The 18712-nt window shown below is 43.2% G+C and overlaps 1 protein-coding gene across 1 annotated transcript in view; it reads right to left on the bottom strand.

The window, feature by feature from the left end:
• The window catches only part of NIPSNAP1 (nipsnap homolog 1), a gene marked incomplete in the record, with an annotated part of 54523 nt that extends 52024 nt beyond the window's left edge, over window positions 1–2499 (bottom strand). Inside the window, 1 exon segment of the mRNA XM_077461225.1 lies at window positions 2338–2499. Within this exon segment, the coding sequence (XP_077317351.1) occupies window positions 2338–2420 (83 nt within the window).
• Between the last annotated feature and the right edge of the window lie 16213 nt (window positions 2500–18712).

Here is an 18712-nt window from a genome sequence, read left to right as displayed (position 1 = left end):
GGAGCCAGTGAGCCAGCGGGGGAGCCAGTGGGTCCAGAGGACTCGATGTTCACCGGCCAACCGCGATCATTCCCTGCAGAGACAGAACGGGGGGCCTGCTGAAGTAAACAAAGCAGATCTCGTTTCTACAGGGGATGACACTGAGATCCGTCTTCCTTCCTAAGCAGGAAGATGGATCTGTGTGTTCCCCCAGTCCCCCCCCCCATACAGTTAGAAAACACAGAGAACATATTTAACCCCTTGATCGGCCCTGATGTTGACCTCTTCCCTCCCAGTGTCATTAGTACAATGTCAGTGCATATTTTTAGCACCATCACTGTAAAAAGGTCACTGGTCTCCTCCCCCCCCCCCCCCCCAAAAAGTGTCAAAAATGTCCGTTAGGTGTCTGATCTGTCCACCGCAATGTCGAAGTCCCGCTAAAAATCATTAGTAAAAATTTTTGTTACCAAAAATGTGTAGAAGAATACACATACTGGCCTAAACTGATGGATACATTATTATTATTATTTTTTTTTTTGATATGCATTATAGCAGGAAGTAAAAAAAAAAATAATTCTGTCTCCAAAATTGGTGTTTTTTTTTCCCCTTTTGTTTTTTTTTGTAGCGCAAAAAAAATAAAAAATAAAGACCACAGGAGTGATCAAATACCACTAAAAGAAAGCTCTATAAAAGGGCGGTATCAATTTTGTTTGGGTACAGTGTCGCAAGACAACAAAATTGTCAGTTTAAGTAGCGCAGTGCCGTATTGCAACAAAATAAATGGCCCGGTCATTAAGGGGGTAAATCCTTCCGGGGCTGAAGTGGTTATTTAAGCTTTGCTAAAAGAAAGAAAAAATAAAAATAAAAAAATTATATATATATATATATATATATATATATATATATATATATATATATATATATATATATATATATATATATATATTTATTTTTTTTTTTTTTTTTTTTTATTATTATTCTAATAATAAAGCTCTGCTTAAAAGAAGTCCAGCCTGAGCTTTTTTAGGCTGGGCTTTCCCTATGGGTCACAGGAGTGCAATTAGTCTTGCGTTCCTGTGAACCTGTTTCAGCGGAGAGCGGTCTTAAAGTCTGCTCTCTGCTGACATCACTGGAATCAGTCCAGGCACAGCGTCATCCCGACTTAAGTAAGTCTGGATCCACCTGGCCTGATAGTCTCAGCCTCTCAGATGGCCGCTCCCCGCTCCAATGAGCGTGGAGGAGTAGAGCAGGAGAGCTGCTGACTGGCAGTTAGCAGCTCTCTGCTCAGTGAGGTGAGAGAACTGAGTCATTGGTGATGTTCGGTGGCTTGGTTCTCCGTGAAGAGGCGAAGGGGGACAGATGCTGCATTGGTCTGATGCTGCATTAACGAGGGAAGTATGAAAAAACACACACACACACACACACCACACACACACTCTGTATGTCTTTTAAAATGTCCACTATCACAATATGACTTTTTAGAAAAAAAAAAAATAAATAAAAAAAAAAAAAAAAAAATTAAAAACGTCATATTGCAATAGTGGACATTTTTTTTTTTTTTCTAAACACAACCCACACAAACACAATAAAAAGGGCAAGGGGAAAATAGTTTTTATCGGGACAACTACTATATAAAGACATTCCTGTTTTCGCTCTGCGTGATGAAAGAGTGAAAGGTTAATCAGTCTTAGTCCATGGAACAAACACAACCTTTACCCTCCTCAAGCCCCAGGCACCGCAGTCCTGAGAGGGGACATGCCACAGGGACGTGACGGTGTGCACAAAACAGGTGGAACAAACCAGGGCACTAACCATTATGTTACATGGCAACATACATGTAACATAAAAAGAGGGGAAAAAAATAAATAAAAAGTATAAAAAAAAAAAAAAAAATTCCAGTACCACCAACATCTATATATTTTACACACACTATTAAATAAAATTCTCTTATTTTTCCAGTACCACTATCATAAATAAATATATACACACACATATATATATATATATATATATATATATATATATATATATATATATATATATATATATATATATATATATATATATATTTTATTATTATATACACACACACACACACACACACACACACACACACACACACACACACACACACACTTGTATGACGTGCCGTGTTTACAAACATACAGTACATATGGCTCCATGCACAGTTTTACTACTGCAGGGGATAGAGGGTCTATGAAGCCTCGTGATAATGACTTCCACACATTGCAATGCAGTGCACCCCTATAACAGAGGATGGGAATGAGCTCTCCTCCGTAGGATACTAGGAGGATACCATGCATGTTATTAGTATAAGACTCTGCAGTCCCCTCTTACCTGCACGTCAGTTCGGCCACACATCCTCCTCTCAGCCCAGGACATTGTCTCAGAGCCGGAATCATAGATACCCTCGTCAGCATGTTTCCAGTTGTCAAACGAAAGATGGGATTTCAGGTGGATCTCTCCGTGCGTGCGCGCCCCCGCAGCTCCGCGCATGTGCACAGTTTTCCAAGCGCGCCCACGTGCTATGGTTTGGTGCTTGTAGAGCTGACCGAAGTGTATGGGTGAAGGGCACGGTTTGGGTCGGGATTTTGATTTGTCCTTCAAATATACAGTCAGGGTTGATTTTCTTTCCGGTTTTTGTTCAAAATTGCGTTTCAGTAGATGTGCTGAAGAATGGACTATATTACCAAAAGTATTAGGACGCCTGTCTTTACACACACATGAACTTTAAACACTTCAGCCCCAGAAGATTTTCCCCCTTAAAGGGATTGTAAAGTGAATTTTTTATTTTTTTTTAAATAACAAACATGTTATCCTTACCTCCACTGTGCAGCTTGTTTTGCACAGAGTGGCCCCGAAGCTTGGTGAGAAGCATCTGCGGGCGCGCTCCCGTGATACAGCCAGCGGCTATAGCATAGAATGCATTAAGGTGAAAAAACATTTACCTGTACAACCCCTTTAATGACAAGACCAATTTTTAGCGATTCGGCACTGCGTCGCTTTAACTGACAATTGCGCGGTCGTGCGACGTGGCTCCCACACAAAATTGACGTCCTTTTTTCCCCACAAATAGAGCTTTCTTTGGTGTTATTTGGTCACCTCTGTGGTTTATATTATTTTTTGCACTATAAACAAAAAAATACCAACAATTTTGAAAAAAAATATATCTTTTTGCTATAATAAATATCCCAAAAAAAAAATTATTCTTCATCAGTATAGGCCAATATGTATTCTAGAAATTTTTGCTAAAAAAAAATCGCATTAAGCATATATTGATTGGTTTGCGCAAATATTATAGCGCCTACAAAATAGCGGATAGATGGCATTTTTATTATTTTTTTTTTTACTAGTAATAGCAGTGGTGAGCGATTTTTAGCGGACTGCGACATTGTGACGGACAGATCGGACACTGTTGACACTTTTTCGGGGCAGTGACATTTATATAGCAATCAGTGCTATAAAAATGCACTAATTACTGTATAAGTGACACGGGCAGAGAAGAGGCTAACACTAGTGGTGATCTGGGGGTTTAATGTGTTCCCTCGGAGGTGTTTCTTAGGCTACTTTCACACTGGGGCGTTGTAGGCGCTGGCGGTAAATAAATATATGCCAAATATAGTGCCGCTTTACCGTCGTTTTAGAGGGTTAAAACTGCCCCGTTAGCGTCCAAAAAGGGTTAAAACCACCCGGCGCTTTGCAGGCGGGTTTGCAGCGCTGCCCCATTGTTTTCTATGGGAAGGGACGCTTTAGGAGAGGTAAATACACCGCTCCTACAGCGCTCCAAAGATGCGGCTTGCAGGGCTTTTGTGACCGTCCTGCAAGCGCACCGCTCCAGTGTGAGAGCCCGGGCTTTCACACTGGAGAGACAGCAGCGGCTTTTTCAGGGAACTTTGCAGGCTCTATTTTTAGCGCTGTAGCACCTACAAAGCGCCCCAGTGTGAAAGGGACCTTACTGTGGTAGGATTGGACTGACAGGGAGTACAGAGAGATCGCAGTCCCTAATCACTCAGTACTCCCCTTTCAGAATGGGAATATGTTTGTTTACATTGACAGATCCCTGTTCTGGCTCTCTGTGGAGCGATTCCGGGTGGCCGACGGACATCGCGGCTGCCGGCCATGTTTATCAGATCCCTTACCGTGCAGCAGGAGACTGCTATAGCTGTTAAAGTGACCAACATACAGCTACGGCGGAACGAGCCGACCTGCTGCCGTATAATGGCAGTAGCTGGTCAGCAAGCGGTTATGTGGATGTCCATGCAAAAACTATAGACACCAGGGATCTAACACTAACCTCTCTTTACCCGTATAGAAAAAATAAGTATACATACCTTTTTGGAAGCCGATCTGACCGGATCCCACGCTGAGCTGTCTGCTGCAGCTTCACTGTAGAGAGTTGGATTTCGTGTTTTTTTTAATTTTTTTAATGTAATCTTTATTTTGAAGTTTTGCCTAAAATAACATAGAAATAAACATAAACAAGACAGAACATACAAATAGAATAAAAGCATACTCAGGGAAACCTCATCTGAGCTCTACATATTAGTCCGTTTAGGTCATTTTGGGTCAGTCAGGTAATAAAAAAAAAAAAAAAAAATACATAAAGGGTACAAGGAACATCATATTTCAACTATGTCTTATGAACTCAGACATCTATGAAGTAAGTACCCCTGTCAAAACCTCCCAAATATACCATCGATGATGGTGTGGACCTTCAAATAAGGGCTGAGTACTGGAATTGCCAAGAGAGGCGGAGTAGGTAGGTAGATAACACAAAACAGAGTAAAAATAAAATGAAAAGTAAAAAGAGAAAAAATACCTACAAACATGGTAGAATAAATTGAGTTGAAGCAGGCTCGTTAATTATGCCTCTCGTTTTATCTAGTTATTCCAGTGTGACCCCTGAACTCCCACAGCCCGTCCCCATCAATCGGGGGGTTCTGCTGCCAGTAGGGGTCCTGGGGTCCCCGGTGTGGTTTTGCCCGAGTAATGTATCCAGGTGGCCCAACATGAATAAAACTTTTCATACCTATCTTTACATTTGGCCATCCACTCCTCCGCTGCCATGATGTCATTCACTAGGTTGATCCACTCAGTGCGTGTAGGGATTTGTGGCTTCTTCCAATATATTGGGATCAGTCTCCTAGCTGCATTGAGTAGATGTGGTAGTACTGATTTGCGGTATTGGCTGAGAGTAGTGGTAGGAACATGCAGCAGGGATTCCAACGGGGAGTCGGGGAGCTCTATGTCTAAAATACTCTTAATCTGTGCGTGGATATCTAGCCAGAAAGGCCGCAATCTGGGGCACTCCCACCATATATGGAGGAACGTGCCCTTAAGGCCACATCCTCTCCAACAGGTGTCTGATATGGATGGGTATATCTGGGCAAGTTTAGAAGGGACTCTATACCACCTGGTCAAAACTTTGTAACTATTTTCCTGCATTTTTGTATCCACTGAGCTTGAGTGCGTGAGATGATACATTTGGTCTAACTGATTATCGGTAAAGACATGCTGAAGATCTCTCCCCCATTCCCCAATGTATCTCGGCTTCCCTTCGTTATTCAGTGATTGTAATAAATCGTATAGCAAAGAAATCATGTGTGGGATTGCCGAAGTTGACATGCAAAGCTGTTCAAAGGGAGATGCCATAGTGGGAGATCTGAGTCCCTGGGGCAAACTGTGTATATAGTGCTGCAGCTGTCTATAGCGCCACTCGTCCATTAGGGAAGGTTCCATATTGCGTTCTCAGTAAGACCAGTGGTAGCAGACCCTGGTCCTGTATAAATATTCCACATCTGGACTCTCCATCAGCCATCCAGGCCTGGAAAAAGGAGGGGTGTTCCCCTGAAGCAACCAGGGGAAGCCACCTAGGGGAGCAAGGGGGAAAATTGGAGGAGCGAGTTTTCCCTTCCTGTTCAGGGCATCCCAGATTGCCAGAGCGTGAGTGGCCATGGGAGAGACCAGCGTGAAAAGTCCCCTACACTTCCGAGGGACCTATGGGGCATGTGACAATTTCTGGCCAGCCAGGAACTTGTCAAATGGTACCCAGAGCGTAAACCCGCACAAAAAAAAGGAAAAAAAAAACATGCAAGACAAAGGTATAATGAGCTAGTATGCAGCGCATACTAGCTCATTATCAAATACCTCAGAACGAAGCCCCCATATCGGTGCCCAGTCCATGCCTAGGGAGCTGACATCTTGCCCTCGACGTGTCTTCCTGGTTCGCGGCTCCGGCGCTGTGAGTGGCCAGAGCCACAATTACATCACTCCCATGCACGCATGCAGGAGTTTTCTTCCCGGCAAGGTCCGGCAACTCTGATGGACCTTCAGCTGAGGCATTCACAGCGCACGCGCCTCTGACGTCAGCAGATGCATGCATAGGGAATATCTCCTAAACCGTACAGGCTTATGAGATATTCATTTTACTTACAGGTAAGCCTTATTATAGGCTTACCTGTAGGTAAAAGTGTAATGGGTTTTGCTGTTGATAGCTGCCAGGTTATAGCCCTTTAACTCACTTGAACAGGTAGGAGGGTCTTGCGCAGCACTGGGATGCTAAGGACACACAAGTATGAGTGCTGGATACAAACCGGAGTGCATGGAGCCACAGGAGCACAGGATACAGGCTGGATTGCAAAGAGTCAAAGGACCATGAAAGGCTTGAGTGTGTAAGAAAAGGTTAATTTATTTACCCTTTAACCACTTTTTACCCTTTTACCCCCTTCCTGACCAGAGCACTTTTTACAATTTGGCACTGAGTCACTTTAACTGACAATTGCGCAGTCAAGCAATGCTGTACCCAGCAAAATAGGCATCCTTTTTTTGATCACCTCTGCGCTTTTTATTTTTTGTGCTATAAACAAAAAAAAAAAAGAGCGACAATTTTTTTCCTACAATATGTCTCCTCTCCCCTGACAGAACAGGGATTTGTGTGTTTACCCACACAAATCCCCATGCTGGCTCTTGTGCCCACGATCGTGCGTGGCCAGCGGCGATCGCACCCGCCGGCCACATGCATCTGTTTCCCCACTGTGCAGCGGGCGCACACCTCCGGCAGCTCATAAAGGGCACAACGTACCCATACGGGGTTACCCCCAGCAGAGCCATTCTGGCGACATATATTGGCGTGAGCCGGTCGGCAATCGCTTAATATAGAGTTCTCCATTATATGCCCAGGAAGTTAGGTCAATTAATTTCCTTTGTGGCAGGATTGGGTGCAGTTTAGATTAGGGTTGTTGGGGGGTAGGGTGGGGGGGGGGGGGGGTAAGATGTCCAACCACGCTGCCTCAGCAACAGCAGTATGGATTGAAATGCACTAGGTCCCCTGGGGGGGGTTACATTTCTTGTGATACTTCCTTAAATATACAATGTAGTGCAAAAAAGCACTGAGCCCTTGCTGAGTACAGAAACCCATAGCAGAGCAGGCAGTCAGCTTTAAATTGATTGATGCTAGATCAATGAAAAATGTATTAGTAGTAATTCTGCAAAACAGAGTATTTCATTTTTAAGCAATGTGTAAACCTTAGTAAAGATTGTGATTTTAGGTGATTTCCCTAGATGTCACTATAGCTCTACCCAACAGAGCACTTATTGTATATCTACACAACACTGCTGCGGCTGTAGTTTGTATATGTGCAGAAGTGCTCTTTAACAGTTTCAGTGCAGATTTTTTGACCTGCCTCTTTTAAACAAAATTCAAAAAGAGTTGTGGTATTGCAAGATAGTAGATGGTGGACATGCAGCACTTCAATATTTACCCAAAGGGTCTATCCATAACAAAAGAATAAATTGCAGCCAATCAGAATTTTCCCTGAAAGCTGGGAATCTGTTATTAGGAAGATAAACAAAAGTATGCATGCTTTGTGCCAGTTTTACATTCACAATAATATTAATGAATAATTACATAATTAATTTAACTTTTTTTTTTTACGTTTCTTTGTTCAGCTGTTGGTTTCATGTGTTTTCAGCATAAAGGTGAAAGACATAAATTGAATGCTCAATCCATTTGCTGCTTAGCAGAGCAATAAAACCAATCATCATGTAACAATTATCAGCTTCATTTCTCAGATTAGGTTAACATGCTATGTGACATTTGTAAAATGATAACTTTACATTCTGTAGCTGTTCTGTGACTAATAACGTGATTTGTCAGTGTGCCAGGATCATTATGTTTCTAGTAAAGCACCAAATGGAGAAAATTGGAACTAATTTTACAAATCGTTCAATATAGTTTTTCTTCTATGTTAAAGCTGAACTCCAGGCACAAAAATGTTTATTTAAAGAGGAAGTAAACCCCTTCAAACCACTTTGACCTACAGGTAAGCCTAGATTAAGGCTTACCTGTAGGTCCAAGCAATATCTCCTAAACCTATATGGTTTAGGAGATATTTGCCCGAAAATGGGCACCGCTGTCTACGGCGCATGCGCCGTAGACAGCGGCGCGCAGGCGCAGTAAATGCGGCAAGTCCAAGAATGGATTTGCCTAATTTGTCGACTCCCGTGCGCATGCGCGGGAGTGACGTCATCGCGGCTTCGCCGAATGGTAGCGTCGGAGCTGCGAGACGCGACTCCCGTGCGCATGCGTGGGAGTGACATCATCGCGGCTTCGCCGCTGTCATTGGTCGGAGCTGCGAGGCGCCACCAGCAAGATGGACGCGGCGGACTACAGGGATCAGCGGCGACTTCGCTGGCTCCTGTGTCAGGTAAGTGACACATAATAAGCTACTATGCGATGCATAGTAGTCCATTATGCTTTACCTTTGCAGGGAAAAAAAGAGGAAGTAAACCCATCAGGGTTTACTTCCTCTTTAAAGGGGTGGGCCAGCTGAAAAAAAACATTTTTAAAAATCAGCAGCTACAAACACTGTAGCTGCTGACTTTTAATAAGCACACTTACCTGTCCAGGGTGCCCGCGATGTCGGCCGTCTGAGGCCCACCAGTTCCTCGGCTCTCGGGTCCCGGCGCCACCATTCTAACTAAGGGAAACAGGCAGTGGAGCCTTGCGGCTTCACTGCCCGTTTCCTACTGCGCATGCGCGAGCCGTGCGGCACTTTGTGAATGGGGCACGCTATGTTCTGGGAACTGTGTATGTCCCAGAACACAGCGAGCCCCATTCCCTAGAAGACAACGCAAGGATGAGAAAACTGAAGATCACCGTGGAATAGAAAGAGACAGATTAGGATGATCTGCCTAGCAACAGCCATTTCTGGTAAGTTAAAACCATTTTTTTCTTTTTTTTTTCTTCATATTTTTAGGAAAAGTTTGATCTCATTTTTTTTTTTTTTTAGGGTGGCCCTCCACTTTAAATATATTCCTCAATAGCCACATAGGAAATAAATCCAAATGCCCTTGCAAGCCCAGTTAATACCCTGTTAAAGTATTGGTGACATCATCACTGCATTGTAGATAGCCTGTGCAGAGAGCAGAGCTATGGGAGGGACCTAGCAGGCCCCACCCACTACAGGTTGCCTCCAGAAAACTACAGTAGCGGCGGAGCCAAGACCAGTCAACCTGCACATGGAGAGAGGGCAGCTGTGTCTGGTCTTTATTACAGGAAGCTCCTGCACAGAAGCAATGTTTCACACATCTGGAAGAAATAAACAAAGCACACCAAGATTCAAGTGAGAATACAATTGCCTCTTTTATTTAGACATTATTTGCTTATCCCGAAGCTTTAAACATACCATGTAATGAAAAGGAAATATAAAGCAGAGATGTCATTTTCCTACTGGAGAAATTGATGCATATTATAGAGGGGATTACAAACCAGTCCATCAGATGGAAGACTTCATTCTTTCTTCCCAATTCCATTTTAGACGTTTTGTTTATTTATATTTTAGATTGGCGAGGGTTAGAACCTGTCCCAGAATGGTAGATTTTTCCATCATTTCCAGCCTGACTGATGGGTGTCAGACAAAAGAGTAAATAACAGTCATTCTCTCATTGGGGACAGTGACAGCAATTGACAATGTTTTTTTCTAGCAGAGTAGGTAAGAGTTTGAACTTTTGTGAAGTTTTAATTTCCTTATGTATCCCATTTAGGTAGTTTTATCCTCAGCTCCTATCCAGGTGACATGTTTTAACAGGCCATAAGTAAACAACACCAACATAGGGACACAAGAAAGCAATCAAAACTATCCTTTGTACTTTGGGGGGGAAGGGGGGGGGCCGAGCTGTGGCCAGTGGGAGTAGAAAATGCCCTAGTCCTTTTTATGAGACCAAAAAAAAAAGGTTGTCCTGGCATTCAATGTTCTGAAATAAAGTTACTTTGGAATATCTCTTGGTGGATATTCTTATACAGTGTAACCTTGGATTACGAGCATAATCCTTTCCAGGAGAATGCTTGTAATCCAAAGCACTCGCATATCAAAGCGACTTTCCCCATAGAAGTCAATGGAAAGGAAGATAATTCATTCCACATTGACTTCTATTGCATGTGACCATAGATGGGGGGGGGGGGGTGCCAGAGAGCCTTGGAAATACTCAGAAACAGCTCGGCTGAACTCGGAAAGGCTCGGAAACACTCGGGAACTGAGTATTTCCAAGTATTTCCGAGTGTTTCTGAATGGAACCATTCCGAGTGCCACCAGCGCCCCCGCACCTCTGGCCAAATGTGGTACTGCACACAGTATTAGTTCTGCTTGTTTTGCGAGACAACACTCAAAAACCGAGTAAGAATTAAAAAAAAAGTTGCTTGTCTTTCAAAGCGCTCGTTAACTGCGTTTCTCGTTAACCAAGGTTCCACTGTACATTTAAAAACTGTACATATTCTACCATTGCTCACTTCATAGATACAAATAGTAGGATGATTCTATTGTAACAAAGTCACATAAAAGTATATTACAATAATCAAAACAGATGAAAATATGTTACAGTAATCATAATATAGATCCAGGTAAGTAAATTGAAACAATGAATGAATTAAATAAATGTTTAATTCAAATTAATTCCCATTTGCAGGGATTTCCTTTCACTTCCTGTTTTGCTAAGGAAGTGAAGGGAAATTTCCTCAATGGGACACAGATGGCAAAAAAACTGTCAGGGGTTATAACCCTCTCTTGCTCTATCCAAATAGAAAAAAAAAAGTTTTGCCTATAATTCTACTTTAGGTAGTGGATGTGTATACATTATTTTTGGATGATAAGGATATTGTTTATTGTCTTTTTAAGGATAGTCTTCACTCTCCTCTCCCTTTAGACAGACAGAACTACAGCTGTTAAATCTATTAGTCTTTCTCGAGCAGTGTGATCACGGGAGGATGTCTATGAATGCCCTCCCGACAGTGTAAGCCTGCGCTGTAACCATTTTTTGGCTATGGCATGGGAGGAAAATGGTTAAAAATAGTTTTCAGGTCTCAGGGAACCCCTGATAGAAATGATTATATCTACAGCTTAGCCCTATCATCTGTAAACCACACCCCTTCCTGTTTAGGCTCCACCTCTTCCCCTCTGTACTTTAGCACACACAATCATGCACCATTCATGCCATACTTACATCAATCACTCTACCCTGCCCCGCCTCTAAACACTCCCTCGTAAATTATCTCATGAAATTACACTGTTCAATGTTTTATACAGAATTTAGTTCCAAAAATAAATATAACAACTTTAACAATATCAACATGAAGCATATCAGTACCCATCAGTGCAGCCTCATCAGTGCCCATCAGTGCAGCCTCATCAGGGGCCACCAGTGCAGATTTATCACTGACCATCAGTGCAGCCTATCAGTGGCCATCAGTGCAGCATATCAGTCTGGCCCATCAGTGCAGCCTCATCAGGGGTCACCAGTGCATCCTATCAGTGGCCACCAGTGCGGCCTATCGGTGCTGCCTTATCAGTGCAGCTTGAGAGTGCCGCCTCATCTGTGCCCAACAGTGCAGCCTTACATTATCAACCTATCAGTGCTCATTAGTGCAGCCTACCAGTGCCCATCAGTGCAGCCTACCCGTACCCATCAGTGCAGACTACCAGTGCTCATCATTGCAGCCTACCAGTGCCCATCAGTGCAGCCTACCAGTGCTCATTAGTGCAGCCTGCCAGTGCTCATTAGTGCAGCCTTGCCAGTTCCAAAATATCACAGCTTACTAGTGTATATTAATTATGTTTTGATTATAGCATGGAGCACTTTGCAGTACGCGAATGGGGACTGTTTAATGAGTTTGCATTGATTACAGCATGGAGCACTTGAAATCAATGCAAACAAATTAAACAGTCCCCATTCAGTGAAAGTTCATGTACTGCAAAGTGCTCCATGCATGCTGGAACCAATGCAAACTTATTAAGCAGCAATTTCACGTACTGCAAAGTGACTGGCCAGACCGGGTGCATGTAATTAAGTGGCAAAAAAAATGGCAACGTTTGAGGAGGAGGGTAGGCGGAGCGTTAGGATCCGCCTCTGCCACTTAATTAAAAACTGACCAGGGGTGGTCCGAAGAAGGCTGAGTGAAAAAAAAGGTGGAAGGTGCGTGATCTAATACATGAATCAATGTGATATCATTTATTCTATAGAAGTTCTAGCAGACAGAGTCTGCTAGAACTCCTTTTGCAACACAGGACAGCACTCTGCTAGGAGGATCACAGAACCCCCAAAATAAGACTGCTGTCAGCCTGCAACTGACGTGTATGGGTTGCAGCCCTTCAACAAGTTCGAACGCAGGTACAGATAACAGACAAACAACAAATAACAAACCAACCATTTATTCTACGGTATGTAGAACGCTGTGATGTGGATACTTCTGGAGTAAAGGAGAATGCATCACCCACCATGTGATACATCGCCCAATCAGCCACTCCTCTCCATGTATATCTACCACATTTTACAGACTTTCTTTTGCTTTCCAAGACACTGATGAAGAGGGAACACCTCGAAACGTGTTAGCCTACCACTGAGCATTTGCCCTCGTATGGGCATAATTCATTCTTAACCACTTCCCACCCAGCCTATAACAGAATGACGATGGGGAAGTGGTTCTGTTAACCTGACTGGGCGTCATATGATGTCCAGCAGGATAACATGCCGGAGAGCGGCGATCGTGAGTGCGGTGTGTCAGTCTGACACGCCACATCTCAGATCGTGATAAGAAGCCTCTGACAGAGGCTTCTTACCACATGATCAGCTGGGACCAATCACAGCTGATCATTCCGAGAACCGGCTGATCATCGTGAGAACCAGGAAGTGCTGGTAAATGGCATTCCTCGGTTCATGCTGACAGGAAGAACCGATTGGCAACTCTCCCTGCCGGGGGGGGGGGCGGTCTGTGCTGATAATCACAATTATTGATTATCAGCACAGCCCCAGCATTAATACCTGTCAGTACCTGCTCAATCATTGCTGCCCATCAGTGCCTTCTATTAGTGTCCATCAATGCCACCTGTCAGTGCCAATCAGTGCCGCCAGTCAGTGTCACCTGTCAGTGGCCATCAATGGCGCCTATTAGTGCCCATTAGTACCGCCTGTCAGTGCCCATCAGTGCCGCTTGTCAGTGCTTCTTACCACGTGATCAGCTGTGACCAATCACAGCTGATCATCGCGAGAACCAGGAAGTGCTGGTAAACGGCATTCCTAGGTTCGTGCTGACAGGGAGAGCCAATCGGCGGCTCTCAATGTCGGGGGGGGGGGGGGGTCTGTGCTGATAATCAGCACATTGATTATCAGCACAGCCCCATCAGATGTGCCAATCAGCTGCCAATCAGTACCCAGCAGTGCCCCAATAATAAAGTCTGCCAGTGCCCACCACAGTGCCAATCAGTTCCCATCACAATGCCAATCAGTGCCCAGCATTAATACCTCAGTGCCATCTATTAGTGTCCATAAATGTCACCTGTCAGTGCCAATCAGTGCTGCTGGTCAATGTCCATCAATGCCGCCTGTCAGTTCCCATCAGTGCCACCTGTCAGTGCCCATCAATGCCACCTATCAGTGCCCATCAGTGCTGCCTGTCTGTGCCCATCAGTGCTGCCTGTCAGTGCCCATCAGTGCTGCATGTCAGTACCACATATCGGTGCCCATCAGTGCTGCATATCAATGCCATCTATCAGTGCCCATCAATTCTACATATCAGTGCCACCTTATCAGTGCCAACTCATCAGTGCCCATTGGTGCCGCCTCATCATTGCCCATTGGTGCCGACTCATCAGTGCCCGTCAGTGAAGGAGAAAACAAAATTTTATAATAGAAACAAAGAAAAACATTTTTTTTTCAAAAATGTCAGTCTTTTTTAGTTGGTTTAGCCGCAGAGGTGATCAAATACTACCAAAAGAAAGCTCTATTTGTGGGAAGAAAAGGATACAAATTCAGTTGGGTACAGCATTGTATGACTGCACAATTGTCATTCAAAGTGCGACAGCACTAAAAGCTCAAAATTGTCCTGGGCATGAAGGGGCGAAAGTGCCTGGTATTGAAGTGGTTAATGAATATTTTGCAACCTAGTTTTTATGAATTCCTAGTAATTTCTTTGTACTCATCTACTTTGTTTAACCACTTAAGGACCGCCGCATGCCAATGTACGTCATCACAATGGTATGTACAGGCACAAGCACGTACATGTACGTGCTTGCCTTCCAGCGTGTGGGGGGTCCGATCGGACCCCCTCCCGCTGGATGCGGCGGTCCGTTTCGCTTCAGGAGCGATCCGGGATGAGGGGATGGCCGTTGGTTTCTGGCCATCCCCTCTCGATCACTCCTGGCGAATGAGAAGCTTCCTCCCGCTGTGTATAGTAAACACAGGCAGGGAGGAAGTGATGTCATTCTCCTCGGGGCGGTCTTTTTGACCGGACTACGAGGAGAAGACTAAAAGTAAGTGTGCACCAACACTACACTGACATGTAGGCACACATAGGCACACAAACCCCCCCCCCCCCCGATCACCTCCCCGATCGCCCCCCGCCCCCCGCACCCCTCCCAGTCACAGTGTCACTGATTGCAGTGATCATTTATTTACTGATCACTTCATTCAGTGTCAGTTGTAAAAGTAAAAAGTGTCAGAGCAGTTAGTGTTAGGTCCAGGATAGCCCCCTACCCCCCCAATAAAGGTTTAACCCCCTGATTGCCCTTAGAGTTAACCCTTTCACCCCCTTTTGCCAGTGTCACTAAGCGATAATTTTTCTGATCGCTGCATTAGTGTCACTGGTGCCGCTAAGTAGCTAGTTATTTTTTTAGGTTCACCGCCAGGTTTTTATAGCGCTAGGTACCCCGATATACTACCCAATAATGGTTTTAACCCCCTGATTGCCCCTAATTAACCCTTTCACCCCCTTTTGCCAGTGTCACTAAGCGATAATTTTTCTGATCGCTGCATTAGTGTCGCTAGTGTCGCTAAGTAGCTAGTTATTTTTTTAGGTTCACCGCCAGGTTTTTGTAGCGCTAGGTACCCCGATATACTACCCAATAATGGTTTTAACCCCCTGATTGCCCCTAGTTAACCCTTTCACCCCCTTTTGCCAGTGTCACTAAGCGATAATTTTTCTGATCGCTGCATTAGTGTCGCTAGTGTCGCTAAGTAGCTAGTTATTTTTTTAGGTTCACCGCCAGGTTTTTGTAGCGCTAGGTACCCCGATATACTACCCAATAATGGTTTTAACCCCCTGATTGCCCCTAATTAACCCTTTCACCCCCTTTTGCCAGTGTCACTAAGCGATAATTTTTCTGATCGCTGCATTAGTGTCGCTAGTGTCGCTAAGTAGCTAGTTATTTTTTTAGGTTCACCGCCAGGTTTTTGTAGCGCTAGGTACCCCGATATACTACCCAATAATGGTTTTAACCCCCTGATTGCCCCTAGTTAACCCTTTCACCCCCTTTTGCCAGTGTCACTAAGCGATAATTTTTCTGATCGCTGCATTAGTGTCGCTAGTGTCGCTAAGTAGCTAGTTATTTTTTTAGGTTCACCGCCAGGTTTTTATAGCGCTAGGTACCCCGATATACTACCCAATAATGGTTTTAACCCCCTGATTGCCCCTAATTAACCCTTTCACCCCCTTTTGCCAGTGTCACTAAGCGATAATTTTTCTGATCGCTGCATTAGTGTCGCTAGTGTCGCTAAGTAGCTAGTTATTTTTTTAGGTTCACCGCCAGGTTTTTGTAGCGCTAGGTACCCCGATATACTACCCAATAATGGTTTTAACCCCCTGATTGCCCCTAGTTAACCCTTTCACCCCCTTTTGCCAGTGTCACTAAGCGATAATTTTTCTGATCGCTGCATTAGTGTCGCTAGTGTCGCTAAGTAGCTAGTTATTTTTTTAGGTTCACCGCCAGGTTTTTGTAGCGCTAGGTACCCCCATATACTACCCAATAATGGTTTTAACTCACTGATTGCCCCTAGTTAACCCTTTCACCAGCGATCACCGTATAAGTGTCACTGGTGACGCTGGATAGTTAGTTTGCTTTTTATAGCATCAGGGCTAAAAAGGTTTAACCCCATGATCACCTGGTGGGTGATATCAATTAGGTTTTAGGGTCAGGGTCTGCGTTGCCCCAGGCAGCGCTAGGTTAGTGCCAATACCGCTAACACCCACGCGCAAAGCATAAACCTCCCGTAGTGGTATAGAATCTGAACAGATCAATATCTGATCTGATCAGATCTATACTAGCGTCCCCAGCAGTTTAGGGTTCCAAAAAAACGCATTGTTAGCAGGATCAGCCCAGATACCTGCTAGCACTTGCGCTTTGGGTGTCTACTTTCCAAAATGGGGTCATTTGGGGTGGTTTTGTGCTATTTTGGCATTTTATGGCCTTCGAAACTGTGATAGATAGTAAGGAGTGAAATCAGAAATTTGCACCCTTAGAAACCCTGAAGGCAGTGATTTGTTTTCGGGGTGCCGTACGCAGCTAGACTCCCAAAAAGTCCCACATATGTGGTATCCTCGTACTCAGGAGAAGCAGCAGAATATATTTTGGGGTGCAATTCCACATATAACTATGGCATGTGTGAGCAATATATCATTTAGTGACAACTTTTTGTAAACTTTTTTTTTTTTTGTGTCATTATTCAATCACTTGGGACAAAAAAAAAAAAATATTCAATGGGCTCAACATGCCCCTCAGAAATTTCCTTGGGGTGTCTACTTTCCAAAATGGGGTCATTTGGGGGGGGGGGGGTTGTACTGCCCTGCCATTTTAGCACCTCAAGAAATGGGATAGGCAGTCATAAATTAAAAGCTGTGTAAATTCCAGAAAATGTACTCTAGTTTGTAGTAGCTATAACTTTTGCGCAAACCAATAAATATACGCTTATTGACATTTTTTTTACTAAAGACATGTGGCTGAATAAATTTTGCCCTAAATGTATGACTAAAATTGAGTTTATTCGAACAAAAAGTAGAAAATATATTTTTTTCTCAAAATTTTCGGTCTTTTTCCATTTATATCGCAAAAAATAAAAATCGCAGAGGCAATCAAATACCATCAAAAGAAAGCTCTATTTGTGGGAAGAAAAAGACGCAAATTTCATTTGGGTACAACATTGCATGACCGCGCAATTACCAGTTAAAAACAGTGCAGTGCGAAATTGTAAAAAGACCTCTGGTCCTTAGGCTAAAAATTGGTCCCGGGCTAAAGTGGTTAAGAATAAATGATATCACTTTGATTCATGCATTAGATCACGCACCTTCCACCTTTTTGTTCACTTATGACATCATGCACAGCTGCCCACAATTTAAATGATTGCAACCAGACTCAGTGGTGGGAGATTTCTGCAGCATATTTGACAAGTATAGAATCACAATATATATAAAATATTATGCAAAGGGGTTGGAGGGAAAAAGCTTCAGAATGGCAAAGATATTTTTATTACAGATTATGTAAGCAGATTGCAGTTCTTCTTTAACCACCTCAATACAGGGCACTTACACCCCCTTCCTGACCAGACCAATTTTCAGCTTTCAGCGCTCTCACAGTTTGAATGACAATTACTCAGTCATGCAACACTGTACCCATATGAAACTTGCATTATTTTTTCCACACAAATAGAGTTTTCTTTTAGTGGTATTTAATCACTAGTGGGGTTTTTATTTTTTGTGCTATAAATAAAATAAAATGTAAATTTTGTGGAAAAAATGCATTTTTCTTTGTTTCTGTCATAAATTTTTGCTAATTAGTAATTTTTCTTCATAAATTTTCGCCAAAATTTATACTGCTACATATTTTTGGTAAAAATAACCCACATAAGTGTATATTATTTGGTCTTTGTGAAAGTTATAGAGTCTACAAACTATGGTGCCAACCACTGAAAAATTATCACATCTGATCAGGCCTTCAGTACATCAGGTGTATCTCATTTCTTGAGACACTAACGAGTCAGGAAAATACAAATATCCCCAAATGACCCCTTTTTACAAAGTAGACATTCCAAGGTATTAAGTAAGTAGCATGGTGAGTTTTTTTAAGTTGTCATTTTTTCCCACAATTCTTTGCAAAATGAAGATTTTTTTTTATTATTATTTTTTTTACAAAATTGTCATATTATCAGGTTATTTATCACACACAGCATATGCATACAACAAATTACACCCCAAAATACATTCTGCTACTCTTCCTGAGTTTGGAGATACCACATGTATGAGACTTTTACACAGCCTGGCCACATACAGAGCACCAACATTGATGTAGTACCTTCAGACGGTCTACGAGCAAAAATGACGCATCTCATTTCTCAACCACCTATTACAATTTTGAAGGCCCTGGAGTACCAGGACAATGGAATTTCCCATAAAATG

Source organism: Lithobates pipiens, unplaced genomic scaffold (genome assembly GCF_037356315.1).
Source record: "Lithobates pipiens isolate NorthernLeopardFrog02 unplaced genomic scaffold, aLitPip1_a1.2 Scaffold_3, whole genome shotgun sequence".
Classification (NCBI taxonomy): domain Eukaryota; kingdom Metazoa; phylum Chordata; class Amphibia; order Anura; family Ranidae; genus Lithobates; species Lithobates pipiens.
Note: the sequence above shows the minus strand (reverse complement) of the source record. Positions and strands in the feature narration are given on the sequence as shown.